At 42.6% G+C, this 26,516-nt stretch overlaps 2 protein-coding genes across 3 annotated transcripts in view; one reads left to right on the plus strand and one right to left on the minus strand.

The window, feature by feature from the left end:
- Window positions 1-5,271, plus strand: part of LOC119580386 (histone deacetylase complex subunit SAP130-A-like) — a 14,789-nt gene extending 9,518 nt beyond the window's left edge. The window contains exons 13-18 of one of the 2 annotated variants that reach the window (XM_037928511.1): window positions 13-155; window positions 1,168-1,462; window positions 2,356-2,453; window positions 2,585-2,889; window positions 3,176-3,295; window positions 4,104-5,271. In XM_037928511.1, the coding sequence (XP_037784439.1) occupies window positions 13-155; window positions 1,168-1,462; window positions 2,356-2,453; window positions 2,585-2,889; window positions 3,176-3,295; window positions 4,104-4,295 (1,153 nt within the window). In that variant the 3' untranslated portion in view covers window positions 4,296-5,271. Of the gene's footprint in view, window positions 1-12; window positions 156-1,152; window positions 1,463-2,355; window positions 2,454-2,584; window positions 2,890-3,175; window positions 3,296-4,103 lie in introns of both variants that reach the window. The other variant, XM_037928510.1, reaches the window with a different exon arrangement.
- A 4,482-nt stretch (window positions 5,272-9,753) lies between these two features.
- Window positions 9,754-26,516, minus strand: part of LOC119580387 (germinal center kinase 1-like) — a 44,143-nt gene continuing 27,380 nt past the window's right edge. The window contains exons 2-9 of the mRNA XM_037928512.1: window positions 18,142-18,367; window positions 16,035-16,199; window positions 15,642-15,799; window positions 15,056-15,241; window positions 14,750-14,892; window positions 14,330-14,579; window positions 13,738-14,151; window positions 9,754-13,507 (exon numbers count right to left, since the gene is read on the minus strand). Of these exons, the coding sequence (XP_037784440.1) occupies window positions 13,304-13,507; window positions 13,738-14,151; window positions 14,330-14,579; window positions 14,750-14,892; window positions 15,056-15,241; window positions 15,642-15,799; window positions 16,035-16,199; window positions 18,142-18,367 (1,746 nt within the window). The 3' untranslated portion in view covers window positions 9,754-13,303. The remainder of the gene's footprint in view (window positions 13,508-13,737; window positions 14,152-14,329; window positions 14,580-14,749; window positions 14,893-15,055; window positions 15,242-15,641; window positions 15,800-16,034; window positions 16,200-18,141; window positions 18,368-26,516) is intronic.

Genomic DNA, 26,516 nt, shown 5'->3' on the forward strand with positions numbered 1-26,516 from the left:
CTCAAACCACAGGACACCCCTCAAAGCCGCCAAGAATCTCACGGCCGCTCTGTGCCTCCCCATGCCCTCACCACCCTCCCCCAAACGCCCAGACTCCAGAGGGAATGGGAATGCATCGTCAGGCTCGACAACCATCTCAGCCAATTCCTCTCCTGGTAGGTAGCATTCGTTTGTCCCTGTGTGGCATTTGCTCTCTGTCAGAATTTTTCTTATCTTTTTGTTTATTTCTAGTTTTTCTTTTCCATCCTTGCTGTCTCCTCCCTCTTCCCCTACTCTTTTCTCCCTTCCTCCCCTTCTCATTGAAATCTGTTAATTGTTAGATAAGTGCAGATGAATTGCAGTGGTCATCAACAAACGTGTTTGCTTGCTTCCTTCTTTGCTGGTTTATCAAGCTTTGAGAATTACCTGCTTTGAAAAATAGAATGGTCAGGACAGAGTTCTTACCTGTTACCAAACAACTGGTTGTTAGTGTGTGGATTGATTAACAGATGCTTCATTGCTGATCTTTAGTGAAATGAATTAGACATTACTGATAATACAGCATAATGTTCATTTGTTTTTCATTATTTTATTTTTATTTATACATCAGTGCATTTATTCTTTACTTGTTTGTAGTCTTGGTGAGTATGGTGGGAATATCTAGGCTAAAAATGCAATTGAAATTGCTTGCATGTGGTAATAAAACATGATGCCTCGTGTCTCATTTCTCTTCTGGCTTTGGGGCCAAGGAGCTGATCTTTGTTTACGATTATTGTTTTTTCTTTATGTTTTGATCTGTTCTCTATTCTCTTCACTTCTTTTTCTCACTTTTTGCTCCTCCTTTCCCATCCATCCCTTTGAGACAGTGAACTTATGAATTCCATGCATGTATATAGCCATACAGCAATTGATTGTCTTTATTTTTGTGCTTTGTTTAACATTGGATGTGGAAAATGTTTAATTGCATCTGCCATGTTAATTACTGATGTTTGGGCTTGCAATTAATGGTATGCTGTGGCTTCTTTAATGCCTCTCTGTGTATGGGTGTGGAGAATATCATTTATGGGGGGTGAGCTACCTGCAGTGTGATGGCACTCATACTAGCTAGAACCTTGCCTGCTTTTGTACTGTGAGCCGTGTGGTACTAACTGTGGCCATTCTTGTGCTCTGAAGACTCATCCTTATCAGGGCTGCAAATTGAGGAGCTGGATGGCAGCAGTGGAGGCGCCGCCACAGGGAACAGCGCAGAGTTGCGGACACCCCCCAGCATCAAGCAGGAGCCCCCCGAGGACGCCACGGTGGTCCTCCCTCGCCAGCCTGTGCTCTGCTCCATGAGCGAGACTTCGGCTGGCCTCACCACCGGCATTGTCACCACCACACTCAACGTGCCGCAGCCCCACCTCTCTGTCACAGGCATGCACGGGGCCTCACAGGCGTTGGCTGATGGCCTCTCACCCAGGAAGAAGCCCAGAAAGCAGCAGCTGTGAGTATCTTGATGTTCTTGTCATTTCTTTTGCCTCCTAAACACAAAAGGGAAATACAGCATCTGTTGTCTGTAACCAAACATAGGAAATTGTTGATGTAGTGATAAGTCTGAATGCTTTTCTTAAAAATGAATCATCATCATTATCATCATTTAGAACTGTTAGAATTAACCCTTGTATTCCATATGTGTGTGGGTGGCTGGAGGAGTAACCTTTTGTATGTGTGCATATGTGTAGATGTTTGTTTATATATTTATGTTGTTATTTGATAATTTTTTCATTTTACTATAGAAGAAGGTGCTCTTTGTGGATAGGAGTTCAGGTAGTTTCATAAGATACCCTATCCTTTTGCTAATAACATTTGTTCTCTTTTATGTCTAGTCAAAGTGAATTGAAAAGGAGTATTCTACAATACATATTATTTAAAACTAGAATTGAAAACTAAAAAATAGAAAAGGATAGCTTGTCTGGAGTATAAAAAATGATGCTTAAGATATTATTAGAATTTGAGATTTAAATTTCTTAATTCTGATAATTCTGATAGCAAAATATTTTGCTTTGAATGACTATTTTCAGAATTATTTGGAAATGTTTGGGAGTTGTATCATGCAAAACGTCATGATAATTGATGTGTAAGTGAAGTAGAATTTGAAAAATGACTAGCAGTTTGTCATATTTTGAAGAAAAAAAGAAGAAGAAGAAGAAAAAAAGCCCAAGAAAATGGTTACAGCAACAATACATCAATCAAAATAATGTAATCAGGGACTTCATTGTGTGCTTAGGAAACTCTGCATACTAGGAAAATATAGGAAAAGGTGGAAGAGGAGTGAAAGTTTTTTTAACATTAAGATTTTTTAAAATTTTCTATTCCTAAATGTTCACTTTCCTGCAGGACTGGGAACGAGCTTCAGGAGGCGCGGTCCAGCGAGGATGACCTTGACCATCCGCCGGTAAAGAAGACGAAGAGAGAGATCGCAGAGGACAATCACGGTCAGTTTGCTTCTGTGAAATCGGTATATCTGAGAACCTTTTTATTTATATAGTTTTCTGGTGGTATTAAGGCTTGGAATATACTATGAGGTTTTCCCACGGAATAGTGTAGAGCCTGTGTCTTGTTACAGACCTGGAAGGAAGCGAAGACGAGGGCGGGGGATGGTCTGAGCCAGGTGGGGGCAGCAGTGGAGGGAGCTATGGGGGGAGTGGAGGGGGCTTAGGGGGAGCCAGTGCCAGTAGTGCCGTCAACGCCACCGTCGTCATAACGAACCGCCCCACCATGTCCCTCCTGAGCAGTTTCCGACAGACGTGGAAGCCGAGGCACAACCACTTTGTGCGCCACACGGATGTCAAGCCCAAGGACGAGAGGAGATTGACTGTCAATGAAATAGCCAACCAGAAGATGGCTCTGCAGCGGGTCAATGGATGGAAGGTGAGTCGGTGGTATTTCTTGGCCTCTTTGTGGCCATTAATTTTAAAAGAGATTGTGGAAGTTGGGAAAGACAAACGTGATCTTTAGTCCTCTATAAAGCAGTATTTAGATTTAGATTTTTCTTAGTACTTTGAAGAGCAGCTTCTGTTCTAAATAAATTGAACCTCTTTTCCAGTTTGGTCTTTCTCTGTCTCTGAGCATTTGATTTGTGGTTGTTTCAGAAGTTTTATTTTTATTTTATTTTATTTATTTATTTATTTTTATTTGTTTATTTATTTTTTTGTAGGTTGTTCACCTCTCAGGGCAAGTGGATGACCTTGTAGAGCTCGAGTCTGATGTGGTTGACCGTCTGCATTTGCTGCTCACGTCCTTGGAGAAGAGAACGCATGGCAGAAAGCCATACAAGGTATTGTTTGCTGGCCTCTCATCTTTGTTGACATGGTCTTTGTGTGATAAGATTTATTATCTCTAAAATTATATCTAAAAATTACCTTGGACAGAAGTGTAAGACACAACTAACCAGTACATAAGAAAACGTATTTTGTTAACCTTTTGGATCCAGGTGTTTCACTGCCCATATGCCACTAAAAATACAGGCACTAAGCTTACTTGAGTGGGCATTGTCACTGATATTTTGTTTATAGGCCAGGCGCACACAAACACTCGTCTGTTGTTGACTCTTTGACTCCCCTTTGCTATGTTGTTCCTCATTTTTAACTTTTTTGACATTTTCCAATGTCTAGATTTGTCATTTGATATGTATCCAGATGGTAATAGACTCTTCCCTGCACATATGCCACATCATTTCACTAGGTAGTCTATAACTCAGTGCAATAATGATAACAATAATTAACATTTTGTTGTCTTTTTTTCTGTAATACAACCTGCACCACTCATCAAGGGGGAGACAGGAATAGGATCAGTATCCTCCCTGAAGCCAGTGCCCTTCCAGTCATGGCACATGGATGGTACATTCCACACTCTTTTGCCAATAGGAGTAATGCCCTAAATACCCACTAAGTCTAATTATCCTCCAAGAGCTTTGTGCACTCATGGAGTCATTCCTGTCACCCTGGCCCCTAGCCAAAATTTTCCATGACAGTATTGTTCACTTCACCTGTCATGCAGCCAAATTTTTTCATGACATGATGGTCACATCATCTGGGTCCAAGGGGTTAGGTAAGATTAGATTTAATGTTCTTTCTTCTTTCCAGGACTTTGATAAAGACATCAATAGGTTGTCAGAGCTAGTCAAGGCCAACATCCAGAGATCCAAGATTATAAAGGACCAGATGACTGAGGCAAGAACACAGATGGAAAAGCTTTTTGAGCACAAGGGCAAGATTGTGGAGATCATGACAAAGTACAGTAGCAAGCGCAGTGTTCGTAAGAAGGAAAAGAGTTGAAGTCTTTCTGTAGGGGAGAGAAGTTGCATTGGGCTTTTTTGCTTTTAAAGCTGCCAAAGTGTTGTATTAAAGACAAAGGGCTTTATATATATTTTTCCAGATTCCCCCGGTCAATAAACAGCAGACATGGTCTTGTCCATTCACGTGCCAGGCATAAAGTGTGAATGCTGATAATTAACAAAAGTTGCAGGCTTCAGCTCAAAGTTGAATTCAGATGGAAATCCTTGTCAAACTATATAGATATGTACAAAGTATTATCATCATTATGATTAGTTTTTTACACCAGTGACTTTTTTTCTTTTTCTTTTTCTTTTTGCCTTTTTGTTAATGGACAACTTCTCACCATCATTCAAAATACATCTTATTTGTCATTGTGGATTACTGTTGTGGCCAAAGGCTACTTCTTCCAACTCAAGTACAATTTTATTTGTATACTCCAAGCAGAAATTTATTGTTTACAGTGCAAACCTGTAGCTTAAGGCTTAGATATAAGTGATCAGTGATATGTTATTTGTATTAAATATAAAATTTTATTATAACAAAGTTATATGTTATTCCTCGATAGTTTTAATTGGAACACAGTGATATGTACAGTATTCATAGACTGACTGTGAATCATTAAGCCTACCCAGGAATAGTCACTTCATTTATGTCAGTGGATGAAGTATCCTAAATATTTTTTTTTGCATAAGTTTTAACATGTAAGAATACTGACCTGACAGAAAAGCATTAAGTTAGCATTGCAAACTTCAGAGTAGACATATTCTTTTAAGCAGTATGTTTTATTTTGTCCGTGCCAATGATGAAATAGGCGATGAGACTTTGTATACAGACAAGTTATTATTACCTTGTCAGTTGCCCCAGAACTTTGCTTGGGTAAAACTAGAAGGTAATGTTTAAATGTAAAGACATATTGTTCTATAAAATCACATACATTGTACAAAGGAAAAGCAATATAATAAAATCTGAAATCTTACCTCCTTTATCTTACTCTCATTTATCATCATCATCATCAAGGGGCTAACGCCAACGGGGGCGCATGGCTGCATCCACCCTTTGCTTCCAGCCACGAGGATCCCTCGAGGCAAGTCTCCAGGCAGGCACATGGCCCATCTGTAATTCTTCGCGACAGGTCTCATCGAGCTGCCCAAGCCGTGATCTCCTAGGTCGTCCTACAGGTCTCCTCCACCCAGGGTTGTCTCGCAGGGAGACAACCTGATGGGCAGGGTCGTCCATGGGGAAGCGAGCTAGGTGGCCATATAGCCTGAGTTGGCGATCCCGGATTATGCAAGTAACAGGTCCCATGCCAGTCTCACGGTGTAACCGCCGGTTGGACACGTGGTCCTGCCAACTGTACCCCATGATCCGGCGAAGGGACTTGTTACAAAAGGCATCAAGGCGAGATTCCAAGACACTGGATAGCGTCCAGGTTTCACTTCCATAGAGCAAAACTGGCAGTATCAAGGTCTTGTAAGACACGCAGCTTGGTCCTTCTGCATAGGTACCGACACCTCCAAATGCTCTTCTTGATCGAGTTCATGGCTCCTGTTGCCAGACCAATCCGTTTACTGACTTCCTGGTCTGACAACCCAGAAATATGGACTACGCTACCAAGGTATGTAAAACTTTCTGTGACTTCAACGTCCTCGCCGCAAGCATGGATCAACTGAACGGGTTCCCCTAACAGGCCCCCAAAGTCCTGAATCTTGGTCTTGGTCCAGGAGACCTCTAAGCCTAGGGGCTTCACCTCATTGCTAAATGCATCAAGAGCTGCCACAAGTGACTCCAAGGACTCAGATAGGATGGCAACATCGTCGGCAAAGTCAAGGTCTGAGACCTTAATATTGCCTAGTGTCGCTCCACACTGACTTTGGCTAGTAGCTCTGCCCAGTCCATACAAGTGTTGAAAAGTGTTGGTGCAAGGACACAGCCTTGCCTCACCCCTGAATTAACAGGGAAGAAGTTTGACATACCCCCACCACACTTTACAGTACTTTCAGTACCAGTATAGAGGCTTGCTATCAGGTCAATCATCTGTGACGGAATTCCCGAGCCTCAGGATCTCCCATAGCGATTCCCAATGCACTGAGTCAAACGCCTTCTTGAGGTCAATGTAGGCTGCGAGCAACCCACGACCAAACTCATAACGGCATTCCACAATTACTCGAAGCGCTAGTATATGGTCTATTGTGGACTTGCCAGGAGTAAATCCAGACTGCTCCGGTCTCTGGTGCCTCAGTAGGTGGTTGCGGATCCGTTTCAGAAGAATGTGGGCGAGAACCTTGCCTGGTATGCTGAGCAGTGTAATGCCATGGTAGTTGCTACAATCCCAACGATCCCCTTTCCCCTTCCAGAGAGGGATGACCACGCCCCTCAGCAGGTCGGGGAATGGTACCAGACTGCCAAATGGCAGTCAGGACTGTATGCAGGCCCCGAGCCATAGGTTCATCCCCAGCCTTTAGCAGTTCAGCAGGGATATCACATATGCCTGCAGCTTTCCCACTCTTCAGCTTGGAAATCGCCAGCCTAACTCTGTTAGGGTAGGAGGTTCCTCGCTGATGGGTGAGTCCGGCACAGGCACTGCGACATCGCTTGCATCCAAGCTAACCGCTGGAGGGTCCCCCTGGTACAACTGTTCAAAATACTCAGCCCAACGTTCACGAACCCCAACATAATCTGAGATGATCCGTCCATCCGCTGATCAGACTGCAGTCATCTGTGAGGAGGGCTTAGGGTTCAGTTTTCTCAGGGCTTGGTAGGCAGGGCGAAGGTCATTTACCAAGAAATGGCCTTCGACTGTTCCTTGTCCCTTCTCAGCAGTGTCCGAGCCCTATGCACCATGGAACAACGCAAGACTTGATTCCCATTCAGCCGAGCCTTGCCTCTAATGTCTCCAGGGAGATGGAATTCTGCCTTGTCCTTGGGCGTACGCCAATGAACTCCTGAGCTGCTTCAAATGTTACGCTCTTGAAGAACTCCCACAGAGCAACTGGGTCCGTCAGGTTATTGGGTTCTGGGAATCGGTCAGAGACTGCCATGGCGAACCCACGGGCACACTCCTCCTCCCTTAGTCTGTCCAAGTGAAACACCTTAGGGTGGCCACTGGAGGGACGGGGAGTTTTGAAGTGGACCCGCAGGGTAGCCACAAGCAGCCTATGGTCGGTGCCACAGAACTCGGCACTCCGGTAAACCCTGCAGTTCTGGAGGATCCTCCATCGCGTGCTAACAAGAATGTGGTCGATCTCCTTGGCCACTGTATCCGTATCGCTGTACCAAGTCCAGCGATGCGGGTTGGAGCGCTGGTACCAGAAGCCAGAGATCCTCATTTTCTGGGACCTAGCAAAGTCCCGGAGAAGGAGGCTATTCTCGCTGCTGGGATCAGCTCCCAAGCCATGGGAGCCGACAGACATCTCATAGCCAGCTCGGTCACAGCCGGATACCGCATTGAAGTCACCCAGAACAATGCGAATATCTCGCCGGGGGCAATCGTCTGCCACAGATGCGAGTTTGGCGTAGAACGCCTCTTTCACATCGATTTTATATACATCGGTAGGAGCGTATACAGCAATAAGAGACAAGAAGCCAAAAGTATGCTTCAGTCTCATTTATGAAGTGATCATTTGTAAGATTTAGAGTTATTGAAAATCAGGTCCATCTAAATTATATCTATAAAAACACTCATCCTCACTCACTTTACTTTATAAATACAATCATAAAGTCATGTGCTGCATTTATCCAATCTATTTTTTCATATAAAGGTAGATAATAAATTTGTACAATTCAATAACATTAGAATATTCACTACTGTGTTGTGCTACAAGACCTTAGATGTGTAGCACATTTATTTTCTTAACAATTCACTGCTGTGTAAGTCAATATGTACACTTTGAAGGCCAGACAGAAAGGCAAGGAAATTTTAGAAGGCGTATGTAGTTCTTGATTTATAGTTTCGAGTAGCATAGGACTGATAAAAGTTTGCAGACCACTGCAACACAAGAAAAGCTGTCTGTCTTCATTCTTTTATATGGATTTTATTTTAGCTTTTTTCCCATGTTTCATCAGATGTATCATGTTAAAATATGGGTTTGCTTCCTACCTTTTGGTTGTTATTTTAAATGTCTATAATAACCATTAATTAAATTACCACTTAATATTATTATTAACATGACCAATTTTCATAGTAATTATCAATATTTCTTACTATCATCTGCACTTTTTTGCTGGGTGTCCAGCCATGTTGGAATCCCTGGCAATGAACTAGCAGACACTCTAGCAAGGTACGCCGATATGTCCACATCACACCAACCACGTTTTTCACGTATTCCAGTCATGGATTATTACCCCCACTTTAAGACCTTCTTGTATAACAGATGGCAATCTTTCTAGTCAAGTGTCTGCAGTAATAAGTTAGGTACTGTAAAACTATCAATCTCCTTCTGGTCAGCTCCATTTCGCCAGAACAGGTGTTGGGAGACAGCTCTTGCCGTTTACGTATTGGCCTCACCAGTCTAACACATTCCTATCTGATGTCACATTCTGATCCACCCCTATGTTCCCTATGTAATGTCCCTCTTTCGGTTCCACACATTCAGTTGTCCTGTCTACACTTTGATGCAGCCTTTACCTCTGCTTTCCCTCACCTATCCTCCCTGCACTGACCTCCCAACATGTCAGACATCCTTACAGAATCTCTCATTTTCTGCTTTGACAACCTGTTCTCCTTCCTCAGATGCATACACTTGATCCAACCTCCTTACCTAACCCTACCTTAACTCATTCACTCAGCAACTCCTTTACCCATCTTTAACCTTTTTAATATTAATCTGAATAGCTGACGTATAGTAATAACTACCCTTCACTACCCTGTACTGTACCTTCCTATAGTGCTGCATGACCTAAGATGCCTAGCACATTTATTTTGCTTTTAACCATTACCTGCACTTTTGTAAGATCAGTGATTCTGTCTGATCAATCTATGCATGTCCTACGGATTGTTATTTTCCTTCATGCATGTTCTTTTCTTTTGGGAAGATTGACTGTATAATACCAAATATATCTCCAGAGATAACTAAAATGGTTGATGTGTTTAATGTTAGGGCAATGAATTGTGCAGTTCTTGTCTTTACTGTGTAACACTTTATTATTCTAATTTCCATTATCAGGCTTGGAATCACCCTAAATTTTTACGGGATGTGCCATCATACAATCTGATGCAGGTAGGATACATCAGTACAGTAATCAATCAATCACTGTCTACTCTTAATTCAATTCAGAGTAAAAAACTGAGCTTTATTTCTGGGATCAACAGATCAAAGTATATATTTTGCACCTTGAAAACATCAGCAAAATATGCCAAATATTGGTAGAGTATCATTGCTTTTTTGCCTGAACTTGCCTAAATATTGGACATGTCTCTTTGGAGTCATATGAAAAGGTAAAGAAAAAAAAATACAATTAATTCAGTTCTACTAGATTTATTAATTCATCAACCATTATACTGTACATACAAGATTAGAGGACTAATCTGCTAAACAAAATAAGTCCTCCCTACAACAAGATAAATCATTTACTTACAATAATTGGCATTAACAGGAGCAAGGGCCACTAATATTTACATAAACAATTTCTTAAGAATAATCCCAGAAGGCAAAAACTTGGAAGATGGAATCAAAAATTTGTGTTCATCTGAACAGACTGTATGAAATGCTAAAAATCAGCAACTTAAAAAGCTTAAATTGTTCATTATTTGAAAAACCTAAAAATCATTTTTCAGTTACCATTAAACATATAACCAACTCGTGTAAGTACAGGACATTTCAACGAATATGGGAGGGCTAAAGCCAGTTTTAACTCTCACTGCATGATTCACCAAACAAAAAGCATACAAAAGATAAAAAAGAAAAAAAAAAAAAAAATCCAAACAAGCTACCCTACTATACAAGACAGCAGAACCTCCAAAGTGTGCTATTAGTAGACCACTATTTTATTTTTATTTTTTTTATATCTCAGAAAAAAAAAATCTACTATTCTGGACACTACAATACGCACACACTAACACAGCAAATAGGAAACATACACTAAATTCAAAGTCTACCAACTGACTGGCTTATGACAACCATAACTAATCAAAGTTCACAGAACCTGATGAAAGGCTGTGCACACTTTCCATAGAACAGAACACACAGACTATTTTGACGAGAGATGGAAACTAGAGCGAGAAAGAAAGAAGCACTACAATGCAAGGTTCTACTGTTTTGTGGAGAACAGGAAGCAGGTCTGGTGGAGGTCTACAGCTCCTCTGCAGTACGAGCCAGTCTGGCTGAACAGATGTAGTCCAGAAAACAATAGAAGGTTTCACAGCATGTATTCAATTCACATCTAGAAAAAAAAACCCTGCCCTTATAGAAATAAACACAATACACAAATATACATATGAGAATAAAAAAAAAAAAAAAAAAGAATACTGCAATCTTCAAAATATATAAATAAATAAATAACAATCTGTGAACATTTATATTAATCTAGATTTCCATGACTGGAGTCTGATATCCAAGCCATTTTCTTTCTTTTTCCTTACCAATTTGAGCATAGCCTCAAAAAAAACACATTAAAAGAATAAAGGAGAAACACTCTTGGCAGAATACCACTAGATACAAGATCTGAGAGGATAAAGCAAGGGGAAAAGGGGAAAAAAAAAGCCTTAGGTGTTTTAACAAAAGCAACTCCTGTCTCAGCCACAACTGTACTGACAAAGAGGCAGACCCAAATAAAAAAAAAAAATAATAATACTTTTATTGTTTGGTTGTTTTTGATATACAGTAATGCATACATATGCAAACTTGTATATATACATACATATGCATATACATGTACTTATCTACACATATACATATACATGTACATAATGTATATATATATATATATATACATATATACATATACATCTATATACATATACATACACATATACATATACATATACATATATGGAGGAGGGATCCACACTGACAGTGGCCGAAATAACACCAACACAAACAGAAGAAAAAAAAAAGAAGTGCAAATTGTCCTCAACTTTTAATCTCCTTTAAATCTGTACAAAATAAAATGATTGAATGAATAAAAAAAAAGGTCAAACAAAGAGCAAATAAAATTACAAACACGTGACATTACCAAGGCAGGACTAGGTGAAGAGAAAATCCACTTTTAGAATGAAGAAAATCACCATTACTGGAATGTTGGTTTTGCATAAGGATTTTTTTTTTTTTTTTTTACTTTTTTGTTTTTGTTTTCATATCTCATTATTCACTAAGGCAAAGACTTGCATTAGCAGTATATAAAATAAAAATCAATTAAATATTGAATACAACCTACAATGTCTTTGACACTAGAAGAGAAGAAATGTGTCCAATAATAACAAGAATAAATAGCAACATCTTTGGCTACTAAAAACGGGCAAGTATCACAAAAGGATGTATGGCAGAGACAGGACAAAGTCAATCATCTTGTGCCCCATCGTAGTTGTAAATAAGGCATAAATCCTCAACCAAGAGACAAATAGAATGTCATCTTGTGAAAGCTCTTGATTTTGAAAACGACAATAATAATAATAAAATAACAGAACAAGAAAAAAAAAATCATAAATGATTTTCTTCATTATGACTAAATTCTGCTAATCCAATTTTTTAAGTTAATACCAATAAAAACTGAATAATAAACTATAAATTGTAATAATAAAAATAATGATAATAATTATAATCAAATCAAAGAAACAAATAAAAGCATCTATAATATAAAAAGAAAGAAATGCGAGTTTGACGTCAGGACACAAACCAAACCACAAACTCAACCTGGGAAATATACAAATACCAAATTACAGTCAATAGCTACTGATATGGCTCAGGAGAGGTGTGTAATTCATTTACAATAACCAAACTAGATTTGATTTAGTGTGGTCATAATAGGGAAAATATGTACATCTTGCAAACACACCTATATTCACTGACGTACACGGGTATATACACTAGTATAGTACAAGGCAAGGTGAGAGGCTGGCCCTCTTCTTGCTAATCGTAAAATGTATCATTGGTTCCATGTGATTTGGAATCATAAAAAAAAGGGGAAAAAAAATCACAAGAGAAAAAAAATAAAAATAAAATAATACATAAAACTTCCACTTTCCTGTTCTGCAATCAGAACAACCTAAAATAGATAATTACCATTACCAGGGAGGTGGGTGCTTCGTGAGCCCACCCGCACGTGGGTACCCTTCAAGACACTGCATGTGAGGCACTGAGGTCAGAACTATGTACAATGCCACGCTCCTCATGTTACTGTATGGAACAGCTTCCCCGATGACATTGGAGATCTCTGAATCATCTTGCAGATTTTGTATGTATGTACGGATTTTCATTTTCCAATTTGTTTTGTTTTTTTCCAAAGTAAGGACACTGATAAAAAGTTCACCAAACTAAAAAGATCTGAACTTGTCCCTGCCACCACTCAACCACCCCCCAAACCTATTCCGAGGGCAGTGTCCACTTGCCTACACTTGCGTTGCATTTTCACTCTCCTAAGCCATCATTCCTACCACTATCTTCTCAACACTCCCCTGGGCACCCAAGCACGCCTCAGCACACAAATGTTCACTGTGGTAGAGGGAGCAAATGAAAAAAAAAAAAGAAAAAAAAGAAAAAAAAAAAAAAATGCACAAAAAAAGTTTTAAAAATTAACCTGCTGACACTGAGTATAAAAAGAGACTTTATGAGAAGGGTAGAGACACATTTGGAAATCTCTCTCCCTCACTGTTACCTTTTTTTTTTCTCTCTCTCTCTCTCCTCCACCTGCACCACATTCCAATTTTCCAGTCATATCATCAAATTGGTCATAACTATCTGCATCATCCAGCTGTTTCCACACCACATGAAAAGTTAAGTATCACCAACAAGCAACAAGTACTGGGGGAGAGGGGGCTTCATGTGGTCCTCCTACACAATATTCCCACCCTGGCTTCACCGGGTCAGGTTGTCGTGAGCTTGCCTTATCTTGGTCTCAGTCATGTTGGGAACTAGCTTGGAAAAGAGGTCCCGTATGAATGCATCTGTCACCCCCGGGTTGGACCGCTCAGCTGTCTCGAAAGCCGATTTGAGTTCCTCAATGGCATCTGTGCGGTGTGGATCTCCACTTCTACTGGAGTGTCGGTGGCGTCGCTGAAGCTGAAAAAATTATTGAAAAAACTGCAACTCATGTCCATTGATAAAGCAAAATCAAATCCACATATCTATAGTATAAATCCACCCTGAAAAATTTTTGCAGCAAAGTAAAATACATGTAACACATCTAAACAAACAGTTGCGAATCATTATCAATATCCCACAAAATAAATGCCGGGACTCATCAATAAAAAAGTATACACATCTGAGGGCCATTTACAGATTTTCCTTACCTCTGACATGAGCGGCAGTACCACATCAACCAGGGTGTTCGACGTGGGCAGTGGGGATGTGGCTCGCGGTGACTGTGGGTGTGAAGAGGGCACTCGATGATCTGGCCGCCTGATGTCACCTATGCTTGACCTGTTGTCTCTGGGGTGGTGTGCCTCACGGGAGTGACGCCGCTCATTCCTCTCATTATAATCATTTCTGTCTGGACGGTCGCTGATGTCATTCCTGTGGTCCTCGTGGTCAATTCTCATATCAGTCATTTCCCTGGAGAGGCGCCGGTCATCTCCATTGGTGTGGGTTTCATTTGATCGAGGGGACAGCTCCATATCTCTGGACGTTCGATGCTCAGACAGGCGAGCCTCTCTTCGCTTCTCATTCTCATTGGGCGGTGGGGGTGCCACAGAAGTTGGACGAGTCTGGGGGAAATTTTGAAACATGGATACATTCACTAATGGAACAGTGCTATAAGAAAAAGTCTGATATAACTAAACATCCATTAAAGCCTTTTATAAATGTCAATCCAGACAACCACAAACTTTCTCCAAATCCTCCATACCTCAAAGCAAACCATTCCAGCAAAAATCAAGAACTTACCGGAGATGATGTCTTTTCTCCTCTGTACAGAACCCCATTGTTCTCCTTGGGAGGTGAATGAGAGAGGGAAGACATAGAAGATGCAGCCACAGAGTTGTAGGGAGGTGGAGGGTCTGAGGAGAGAGGTGACGAAGTGTTGCTGCTGGGTAGGACCTCCTGTATGCTTGTGGGAGAGAGGCCGCCAGGGTGCTCTCTCACCGTCATGATCCATGCAGGGTCCTCCACATCGCTCTCTTGTCGACTGTCCTCCCTAGAAGAGATATCAGTCAGTCTGGTATTCACTTCACACTCTTTCCAACCCCTAGGGCTCTTTTAGAATCTATACATATATGCAATGTGAAAAATGGGACCTACACCATTCTTTCTTTAAATGTCTACATTTTCCAGGGCTAAAGACAATGAAAGGAGAATTTTACTCACGAATCTGACTGGTCAGAATCTGTATCAGTATCTGTGCAGTTTTTCCTGTACGACTTATATCTATCGATCAGGTCCATTAAGTAGGAATTCTTCTTGGCCTTCCGAATAAATGGATACTTCAGTAATTCTTTGGCTGTTGGTCTCTGTAAAGGAATAAGAATAATGCAAATGATGATGACCATTCAGTATTCTCAAGTGCAAAGACTGTTCTTGTGCCAAATTTCCCCAACAGAAAAATATCTCCACACCCTATTCAACAAATGAAAATCATTAGAATTCCCTCAACCACCACGGCCAAACACTTACATTCTCTGGATCCTTATTCAAACACGATTCCACAAAGTCTTTGAAAGGCTTGCTGTAGTTCCCTGTGAGTTGCGGTGGGTTGTTCTTAGGTATGAGGAAGAGGACTCGCATGGGGTGGAGGTCACTGTTGGGCGGCTCCCCCTTTGCCAACTCTATGGCCGTGATGCCCAGGGACCATATGTCTGCCTATGGGGTGAGAGGGAGGGGGGGTCAGATGCTGGTTCGGAGGGTTTTAGTGCAATGTCATTACGGTTTGTTTTTCAGTTCATGATATACCTGTTTTGGTAATCCATTGCTGAAAGGTGTATATTTCTTATAACTTAAAGTAAAAAAAAAAAAAAAAAAAAAAAAAAAAAAAAAAAAAAATATATATATATATATATATATATATATATATATATATATATATAAAATCAATTAATTAAATCAAAATATAAATCAAAAATATTAAAATATATGGTGAAAATCCACAGATTAGGAAAAAAGTAGAAATAAAATTAAGGTAGAAAAACAGTAGATAAAAAAAGATTAATAAATAAAGAGGATAGAAAAGCTAAAGAGAACAAGACACGCCCCTAAGCCTCACCTTGGAGTCATACGCAGACTGCTTGATGACCTCCGGAGCCATCCAGAAGGGAGTCCCCACAAACGTGTTTCTTTTGCTTGTCGTGTTGGTCAACTGGCCAGCCACACCGAAGTCAGCAAGCTTTACATCTCCCATTTCACTTAGCAACACGTTTGCCGCTGTAAAGTTTGAGTATGGATATAACTGATAGTTTAGTTCGCATTTTTCTCTGCGGTATAATTTGTCACAGGAATAAAACTCTCCTAACATATTAAAATTACTTTAAAATCTGCACTTTCCCCAATATACAATATATGGACACAACAAATACACACAAAAAAGAAATTATACAAACTGGCTAAAGAATCAATCCAACCAAAAAATCGACATCTTCCAGCTGCTTATTACACCCACCTTTGATATCCCTGTGGAGCTTCCTCTCCGAGTGTAGGTAATCGAGACCTTTAAGCACCTCCCGTAGAATGATAGCAATGTGCATCTCCTCGAAACTCCCTGCCTTCATCAGGTCCAAGGCAGACCCGCCTCCAAGGTACTCCATGATAATCCATAGTTTCGTACCTGTGGAGTGACGTTAGGGAGGTTATAGATTAACATTTTTGTTCACCGGGATTGAGGGAATGATATCAGGAAAGTAAATTTTCCTCTCGACAACTTTTTCTGTTAATCTATCCTAGTTCTTCCTTGTCAATTTTGTTTAGCCATTTACTAAGCCTACTGGACCTAGTCTGTTTATCTTATTCCTTATATTTTTGAAAAAAAAGTCTTTGTTTCTAATACTATTATTACTGTTATCATATTTTACTTTAATTATTACCAACAATACAATTAAAATGCTATTAACAATACTAATGGTAACAAAAATACACACTTTTTTTCCAACAATTCAAGGATTTGGGTAAAAGTACAATATCAAGTGGGCCTACAAACTGACTCTTTGATGTATAAAGAGTTGTGGAAAATTATACAGTATGTGTAAGAAAAGTTAATATATCATATACATGCCATCAGCGCATCAATGGGTTTATCTATCTAAATGTCTTTATCTGTATATCTGTCTAATCAATCAATCAATTTACTTCTATCTATTTATCTATCAATCGAGACAATCAGATAGACAATCTCTGTCTCTGTCTGTCTGTCTGTCACACACACACACACACACACACACACACACACACACACACACACACACACACACACACACACACACACACACACACACACACACACACACACACACACACACACACACACACACACACACACACCTTTTATCATTACCAACAGTTCAATAATACCATTCTTCCAGAATTATGATAATCATCCTCATTACTCTAACCTCTATCACACAATCACCAAAGTACCATCATTATCATCATAATACTCCATTGTTATCAAAAATACTATGCCTCATGGAGAAGAGATGAACGAGACAAGCTTTTGAACAACTAGGCCTATAGAAGTCCTCACTTTTGTCTCCTAAGCCTTCAACCCAACTACAACACTGGGGAAAGTGGGAGAATAATGAGTCAAGGAGTAAAAAGGAGAAATCACACTTGACATCACAAACATTCCCTGTAACAGCTGTAAATGAAAATGCCAAAAGAAAAATGTATCAGCTATACATACTCTGTTCATGCAATTTACAAAGACTATTGGTAGAGTAATGAAGATAATAATTAAATATTTTCTGGTGCAACTGCTGCTTGGGAAGTCTGTGTTAGTCCAGAAATAATAATCTCCTTTGAAACTGATTCCCTAAAGGGTCCTTTTATGCCAAAATAACCCTACTCTAATCAAGCATTGCACTGAAACACGTCTATAATTCTACGAAAAACTATCAATACCATGACAAAGCAAAACGACAATACCAGCAGACAGTTAGCTCCGTGAGGAAAATACCAAAACAACAATACTCCAAATTGCACAGGTAGTGATGTGGCAATCTCTGACTACACTTATACAGTCATGCTTGCATAATGCCCCAGCCATGTAAGCAACAAGGAGACCTGGAATTACAGTGTCAAGCAATTTATGCCACTACCAGGGTTACTAAATCTATTTGTTTTAGTGACATCAGGATCTCCAGGTCTTTTCTCCTTTCTTTCCTGTTATTTTCTTGTCATACACCTCAAAGAACAATGTGATAGGTAACATATTATGAGAATAAAATATTCATTTTGAAATGATTTTCAAATTTTTGTTAACACTACTGTAATGTAAAGCTATCCACATTTAAGTGCAGGTCAAACTACACCTTTTACTAGCTAAGACTGGCTAAACACTTCAAATTCCTTGTCCACAATTATGAAACCCTGTACAACAATCAAATACCTAATTATAATCAATAAAACAACAATCTCAGTGCTAAAAACACATCACTAACATCACTACTACCCATTAACATCACCAACTTCACCATGACAACACTTCACAGTTTACCAAATCTTCATTCTTTCCTGCCCATTTCCCATCAAACACCCCCCCCTCCCCACCTCACCTTTAAGATAGGACCCATAGTACTTGGTGACGTATGGGGAGTCGCACTGGGACAGCACCATAATCTCCTGCTGGATGTCCTCAATCTCATCCTCAGCCTCTTCCAGGTCAATGATCTTGATAGCCACCACCTGCGTTGTGCGGTTGTCCACACCCTTGAACACCTCGCCGAAGGAGCCCTTGCCGATCCTCTCCTGCTTGGTGAAGATCAGCTCCGGGTCCACCTTCTGTGAAGAAGCCGAAAGAGAAAAATTCAGTCAAAAGGAAAGACAAGAAAAATGTTCAGTCAATGGTATAAATTACACCAGATGAATTAAAACAAGAAACAGGAGCAATACTAATAAAAAACAAACAGAAAGAAAGGATCTTCACTCTATGTATTACAGCATAGCTTTTTAATCTAGCATTAATGTTACAATACTTATGTATATATTTACCTATGCAGTATTATCAGTAAATAAAAATAAAAATGAAATATTACATTAAATAAAAAATTTAATAAATCTGTCCCTTCTCTTGGCGCAAATTCCATGACAAAAATGAACGCCCAAAAAATAAAACTTTTGTGGCATCTAACAGACAATGCTATAAGCTGTAGTTAACCAGTAAAGAAAAAGGAAAAATAATGAGAGAAGGGGGGAAACAAGTAAATACCAAATAACAATACAAAGCAAAGTCCTACAGGTGTAAGCACCCGCCCCACACACACACAATGTATGCAAATCTAAACATTCAATATGGATAAGACAGATTAGGGTTTCCCTGAAAAGAATGGTGGTGGAGGAGGATAGGGAGGGGGGTGGAGGCAAAAAGGGAGTGGGAGAGGGAGAGGGAAGGACAAATCAAGGAGAAGGTGGGTCAAGAGGGAGAGGGAGAGGGAGAGGGAGAGGGAAAGAGAGAGGGAGAGGGAGAGGGAGAGGGAGAGGGAGAGGGAGAGAAATGCAAATCAAGTAGAAATTTGGGGAGAGGAAGAGTATAAGGAGGGAGGGTGAGGGGAAGGCAAAGAGAAAGAGAAAGAGAAAGAGGGAGAGGCAAACGAGGCAAGAGACATGCGGCAAGTGGACAAGGACTGAGATACCAAGATCTCAGAGGTATGCACAACACAACAAGGGGATGAATGCCATGCAAATGGGGACATTCAGGGAAGAACAAGTATGGGGTTGGAGTATTTGTGAGCAACAAGGGAGGAATGGGGAGGGGGAGGGGAGAAAGTCAGGGGCCTAATAAAGAAAGTAGTACTACTGCAGCTTTTGATTTTGAACAGGTGAAGTACACTATGGGGCTTACAGCCAAGAAAAACGATGAAAATAAAAATGGCAAAATATGCAAAACACCAGAAAGAGCAATCCAGTTGTTCTCAAATGCTCTTCATCTCCCTGTCCCCCACTCCTCACCCCTCCCCCCCCATCCCCTCCCCTCCTTCCCCCATCCCCTCCCCTCCCCTCCCTTCCCTCCCCATCCCATCCCTCTCAACACGCGTGATCCTTATGTCACCCCACCCCCCTCACTGCCCTCTCCCACGACCAATTGCCAACCCCTTCTCTGCATCTCCAACCCTTACCTCACCCTCTCCCCCTTATCTCCTCCCTTTATTAATCTTCTTACACCCCCTTCTCTATAACCCCACTAACCCTTACTGCAACCCTCCCTCCCCATCCTTATCCCTATACTTCTCCCACACCTCTAACCCCTCCCCCATCCCCCTTCTCCTACACCTCCAACCCCCTCATCCCAACCACTCCCACCCACCCACTCCATCCCCACACACCCTTCCCTTCCCCCTCCCACCCACTCCTAACTCGCCCGCGACTTGCTTTCCCTCCCTCCCTCCCTCCCTGCCTGCCTGCCTGCCTGCCTGCCTGCCTGCCTGCCTCCCTCCCTCCCTCCCTCCCTCCCTCCCTCCCTCCCTCCCTCCCTCCCTCCCTCCCTCCCTCCCTCCCTCCCTCCCTCCCTCCCTCCCTCCCTCCCTCCCTCCCTCCCTCCCTCCCTCCCTCCCGACCTCGACCGCCCCTTCTACGGTTGTCGCCGACTTGATTATTTACTCGCGAGGCCCAGGGATCGCCCGGACGCCCCCGGACGCCCACGATCGCACGGGCGGGGACGCGAGCCGAATGCTAATATCTATCAAGGAAAATGGAAGACGCAGCGAGCCACAACGACGTTTAAGTGGTTGCGACAGGGTCATTCGGGGGAGGAACAGGAGAAAGGGAAGAAGAGGCGGAAGAAGAGAGGGCACGGGAGAGGGATAGAAAGAGAAAGGGCAGAAGCGAGGGAATGGGAGAGGGGCAGAGAGAAAGAGAAAGGGAAGAAGAGAGGGATTGAGAAAGGGAAGAAGAGACGGAACGGGAAAGGGAAAGTGAAGAGGGGGGGGGGGGAGAAAGAGAAAGGGAAGGAGAGACGGAACGGGAGAGGGAAAGTGAGGGGGCGAGAGAAAGGGAAGGAGAGCGATCACTGAAAAAGAGAGAAGAACGAAAAAGCGAAAGGTAAAGACAATGAGACCAAACAAGGGAAACAAAGAAGAGAAAAAGGAAAGACACGCACGGACATGGGAAACAGAGACGGAACGGCAAAAAATAGAAACCGAAGGAGAGACGGCGGAAAAAACGCGACTGGGAAAGAAGAAAACAGTGACAAAAAAAAAGAGAAAGGATCAAAGAAAGAGAAAGCGACAAAAAAAAGAGAAAGAGACAAAGAGCGAGAAAGCGACAACGAACGAGAAAGAGACAAAGACAGAAAGGGACGAGGGAAGGCGCAAGGGACAGACGGAAACGCGAGCGCCAGGAAGGACAAGGTGGGTGGGCGCCGCCGAGCCCCGAGGGAGGAAGGGCGGCCGCAGGACGTCTCCTCTTACGGCTTCCTTGCTCCGGTGGGACGCTCGCCCCCCGCACGCCCGCACGCCCTCCGCCCCTCCTCCTTTATTTCCCTCTGGCTTTCTCTCTCTTTTTTTCTTTCTTTCTTTCTTTCTTTCTTTCTCTCTCTCTCTCTCTCTCTCTCTCTCTCTCTCTCTCTCTCTCTCTCTCTCTCTCTCTCTCTCTCTCTCTCTTTCTCTTTCTCTTTCTCTTTCTCTTTCTCTTTCTCTTTCTCTCTCTCTCTCTCTCTCTCTCTCTCTCTTTCTCTCATTTGAACGCAAATATTCATGAAAGGGGATTAAAAAAAAGAGAGAGAAAAAAAAAAGCAAATTAAGGAATTAATGAGAACAAGAACATCAGTAAACCACAAAATAGTATTAAAAGAGAGAGAGAGACAGGAAACCCGGAGGAAGGCACGAGAGGAGCGCCCGCGACCCGACTCGGCCTCGCGCGGCACGGAAGGAACCCGCCTCGCAAGAACCACACTCGCGGACAAAAACAAACAAAAACAAATAACAAAAACAAAATAACAATAACAAAAACAAACAATAACAAAAAACTAAATAACAAACAATAACAAAAAACTAATAACAAACAATAATAAAAAGCAAACAAAATACAAACAAAAAGGCAAACCGGAACAATCAAATGCAAACAAAAACAAGAAAAAATCAAATGCAAACAAGAACAAGAACAAACAAAAACAAACTAGAATAACAAAAAAACTTTCACACTCAAGGAGAGGGAATGCGAAAGAAAATGTAAAAGAAAGAGAGAGAGAGAGAGAGAGAGAGAGAGGAGTGAGAGAGAGAGAGAGAGAGTGAGAGAGAGAGAGAGAGAGAGAGAGAGAGAGAGAGAGAGAGAGAGAGAGAGAGAGAGAGAGAAAGGAATAAACAAAAATATTAAAAAGGGGAGGGGGAAGCCACAAATGTAAAAGGAGAGGAGGGGGGGAAGTCAGAAATGAAAAAGGGGGAGGGAGAATAACGTGACACTGGATTGTTTTCTTTCTTTCTTTCTTTCTTTCTTTCTTTCTTTCTTTCTTTCTTTCTTCTTTCTTTCTTTTTTGGGAAGGAGGACTTCAACCTCGAAAAGTCGCTGCCCGGGCCGACGCGAAGCGATGCGAGGAAGAGGGGCGGGAGAAGAAAGGAGGAAGAACGCTAATGCTGACGTTGAGGAAGACGGAAGAGATGGAGGTGGAGATAGAGGAAGGACAGAAGGGGGAGGAAGAGATGGAAGAAGAAGAAGAAGAAGAGATGGAGTAAGAGGAAGGATGAGAGAGGAGAAAGATGTGAAAAAAGGAAGACGAGAAGGAGAGACAGATAATGGCGAAAGAGAAAAAAAAACATCAAGTGAAACAGAAAGACGAGATAAAAAGGGGAGGAGGAGGAGGAGCAGGAAGACAAGAAAGGAAGGCAAGAGGAGGAAAAAGAGGACTGCTTTCACCCTCCGGGATACCCTATAACGTCACTCGAAGGGGGGGGGGAGACCCTACAATGCCACTCCTGGGGACCTCGAGCGAAGGACGCGATTTCTCCCGCGGTCGCTGCTCCGCTGGCATCTCTCTCCCACACTGTTTTCCCTACTCGTGGAAGGGGAAAGAAACAAGAGAAGGCGAGGAACACGAAGACGACGGTAGTAGAGGTAGATGCTTTAGAAACAAAGAAGAAAAAGAATGAAAGTAAGGAGAGGAAGGGGGGAGGAGGGGGAGGAGGAGGGGGAGGAGGAGGAGGAGGAGGGGGAGGAGGAGGAGGAGGAGGAGGAGGAGGAGGAGGAGGAGGAGGAGGAGGAGGAGGAGGAGGAGGAGGAGGAGGAGGAGGAGGAGGAGGAGGAGGAGGAGGAGAAAAAGAAGAACAACAAACAACAAACAACACGAAGGTGACGACGACGACGGCGGCGACGAAGAGGCAGCAGCCCGCCCGCGCCCCACATCCGCCCGCGCCCCCGCCCCACATCGGCACGGAGCTCCCCCCACGGCGCCCAGACAAAGGAACAGCGGCAGGAAGCTTTGACATGCGGAGCCCCACCGCTTCCCCGGCAGACGCTGATTACTAATGGCAGACCCGCATCCCCGCCACGAGCAAGGGGCCCGCGTCTCGGCAACAGCAGTGGGCATTGCAACCAAGATCCGCAGACTACAACCATCGAGGGGTTTGTCCCCCCCTGCTCCGCCCCCGATGAGTCTGCACTGCGTGGCAACTGGATTTCGCCAGAACTACCGCGTACACAAATAATAATAATTATTAAATAAACTAATTAACTCATCAAAACAACAACAACAAAAAACGAAAAAGTCTTTCTCTCCAGGAACGTCGCGGACCTGTAAACTATCCCAGGTCGATATATTTTTTTCCTTATTCCAAATTTCTTTCACGGAGCGACGGATTAATTAACGGACAATCCACAATCACTGCACTCGTGCTATTTTTCATGACTGGAATATATAACCAGAAACTTTCCGCTGTCGGGTAAGATTGTAAAGTACTATATTATGTATGTGTATGCGTGTGCGTGTGCGTATGCGTATGCGTATGTGCCTGTGTATGTTTATGGGTATGAGTATGAGTATGAGTATGCGTGTGCGTATGCGTGTGCGAATCCGTGTGCCCGCGCTTGAGTGCCAATGTTGTGAGTACCTGTGCCTGTGTGTCCGCATCCGCGTCCGAGTACATGTGTACGCGTATGCATGAATGCGTGCGTGAGTATCCGTGTACGTGTCTGTGCGTGTGCGTCTCGTGTGTGCCCACCTGACGGCGTATGGGCGCCCGCAGCGCTGACCTTTCCGCGCGGCCTCTACGCACGAAGCCCCTTTGGCTCCAACGGCTGCCTCGGTTGCATCACCCGCAGAGAAACTGGTTCCCTTGCGATACAGCCGACCGATTGCATTATGGGAGTCTTCCAGGGAAAACCCGTGCCACAATCCGTACCACAATCCGTACCACACACCTCTACCTTCCTCCCTCTTACACCAAGATGCTGGGATATCCAACCAAATCCCAGATCTTGCGCCGGGAGATGCAACGGACAACAGAATATTTAATCCGACACAGAGGCGAGTTTTGATTCGAATCATCACAGCCTGCACTAGTTCCCCTTGTCCCTGAATCTCGAAACCTGATCTCTTTCTCGCTGGTCTAACTATTCGTGACAAGGCTCGTTGGATATAAACAAAAAATACACACCGAAAAGGTAAGATCTGTAATGATCCAATTAATCTATAATAATGCTACAATATAAATAGTAGTAGTAAGAGAGAGGAGAAAATAATAACAATAATAATAATAATAATAATAATAATAATAATAATAATAATAATAATAGATAATGATAATATAATATGATAATAGATAATATAATAATAATGATAATAATAATAATAATAATAATAATAATAGTAATATAATATAAATATAATCATATACATAGTAATATAATAATTAATAGTAAATAATATAATAATAATAATAATACAATAGCAATACATACATAACAATAAATAACAATACAATAATAACAATAAATAATAATAAAATAAAATAATAATAATAATATATAATATAATAATAATAATAATAATAATAATAATATAATAATAATGATGATGATGATGATGATGATGATGATGATGATGATGATGATGATGATGATGATGATGATGATGATGATGATGATGATGATGATGATGACAAAAATAAAAATAATAACAATTTCAAGACCGCCAGTACCAAGGTCTATATGCTATACTGATCTTGGCTGAAACGTAATCAAATCTTACGATCGTGAATAACAAAACCAGATCGACCATTTTGCGACATCGCTCGCTCCCAAAACCATTAAAAAAAAGTTCAATCCCTAAAAAAGAAAGGAAAGAAAAAACGAACATAAGAATTAAGAAATAAAATGAGGAAAGGCCTCAACTCCCCCTCCCCCTCCCCCTCCCCCTCCCCTCCCCCACCCACCCCCACTCCCCTGGGATAACTCCGGTGAAATCTGCCTTTCACTAACGATTTTGAAACCATTACTCACATTGTCCCGGAGAAGGCAAAAAGAGAGAGAGAGAGAGAGAGAGAGAGAGAGAGAGAGAGAGAGAGAGAGAGAGAGAGAGAGAGAGAGAGAGAGAGAGAGAGAGAGAGAGAGAGAGAGAGACAGAAAAGAAATCGCTCAACCTCTCAATTCAAAGGAAGGAGTTCCCAGCGGGTGCTATACAAAACTCTTATGTTATTAGACACAGAAAACGATGCTAGACTTTCGATCCAATCTCTCCCTCTCTGCATACTGCTTCATACAATAAAGAAAATACGATCAGGCAAATGACCGGGCCACAGCGATAGAGGGGAGGGAGGGAAGGAGTAAGGGAGGGAGGGAAGGAAGAAAGGAAGAGAGGGAGGGAGGGAGGGAAGAAAGGAAGAGAGGGAGGGAGGGAAAGAAAGGAAGAGAGGGAGGGAGGGAAGGAAGAAAGGAAGAGAGGGAAGGAGGGAGGGAGAGGAGGGAGGAAGGAATGGAGGAGGGAAGAGAAAAGAGCGCGTGCGTATCTACATGGGGAGGGAGGGAAGGGGAGGGTAAAGGACGAAAGAGAAGACAAGGAGAGAGGGAATGGAAGAGAGTGCCCATCCACATGGGGAGAGATGGAGGGTTCGGGATGAAGCAGGGGGAGAGGGAGGGTTATGCGGGATAAGACAGGGGAGGGGGGGGGAGGGGAAAGGGAGCTACGGGACGAGGCAGGAGGAGAAGTGAGCCGTAGAATGAGTAGTAGAGTGAGGGGAGCGAGTGGGGAGGGGCGGAGGGAGAGGGGGGGGGGGATGAGTGGCCCAGATTCCCGAGAGTAACTGGTTAACTGTTGCGCTGTCTCAATGGGCGGCACGAGTCAGGGGCGGCGACGGTACGCAAACACGCAGCGCCGATCGAGCCAACTTTCAAAACCGGTGCTCTCTGCGCCGCCCCGCACAGCACACACGCGCGCATACATTAACTGTCCCGAGGCTCACCATCGAAGTCTAAATCCTATCGTCTAAATCGTTGGAATCTCTTAGCACCTCTCGTTCTTGTTCTCGCTCTCGTTCTCGCTCTCACTCTTCCTCTTCCTCTCCCTCTCCCTCTCCCTCTCCCTCTCCCACTCCCTCTTTTTCCCCTTCTTTCCTCTCCCACTCCCTCTCCCCCCCCCCCTTTTTCCCCTTTCTTTCTTCTCCCTCCCTGTCACCCTCTTCCTTTACAAAATCCGGCTATTCCGACCAGCCTCACCAAACTACCCAATCGAGACAATCGCACGCCGCAGCACACCTGTCAGAGCCTGCTACAACCGCCCCCATAATCAACCAACTCCCACCCCCACCTCACCCCTTTCCCATACCCCCACCCCCAACACCCCCAAGCTCACCCCGAGTCTATACAACACCTTCCTTATCTTTCTCTCAGAGAGAGAGAGAGAGGGAGAGAGGGAGAGGGCGAGAGGAGAGAGGAGAGAGAGAGAGAGAGGAGAGGAGAGAGAGAGAGGAAAGAGAGGAGAGAGGAGAGGGAAAAAAGGGAAAAGGGA

Source organism: Penaeus monodon, chromosome 13 (genome assembly GCF_015228065.2).
Source record: "Penaeus monodon isolate SGIC_2016 chromosome 13, NSTDA_Pmon_1, whole genome shotgun sequence".
NCBI classification, from domain to species: Eukaryota; Metazoa; Arthropoda; class Malacostraca; order Decapoda; family Penaeidae; genus Penaeus; species Penaeus monodon.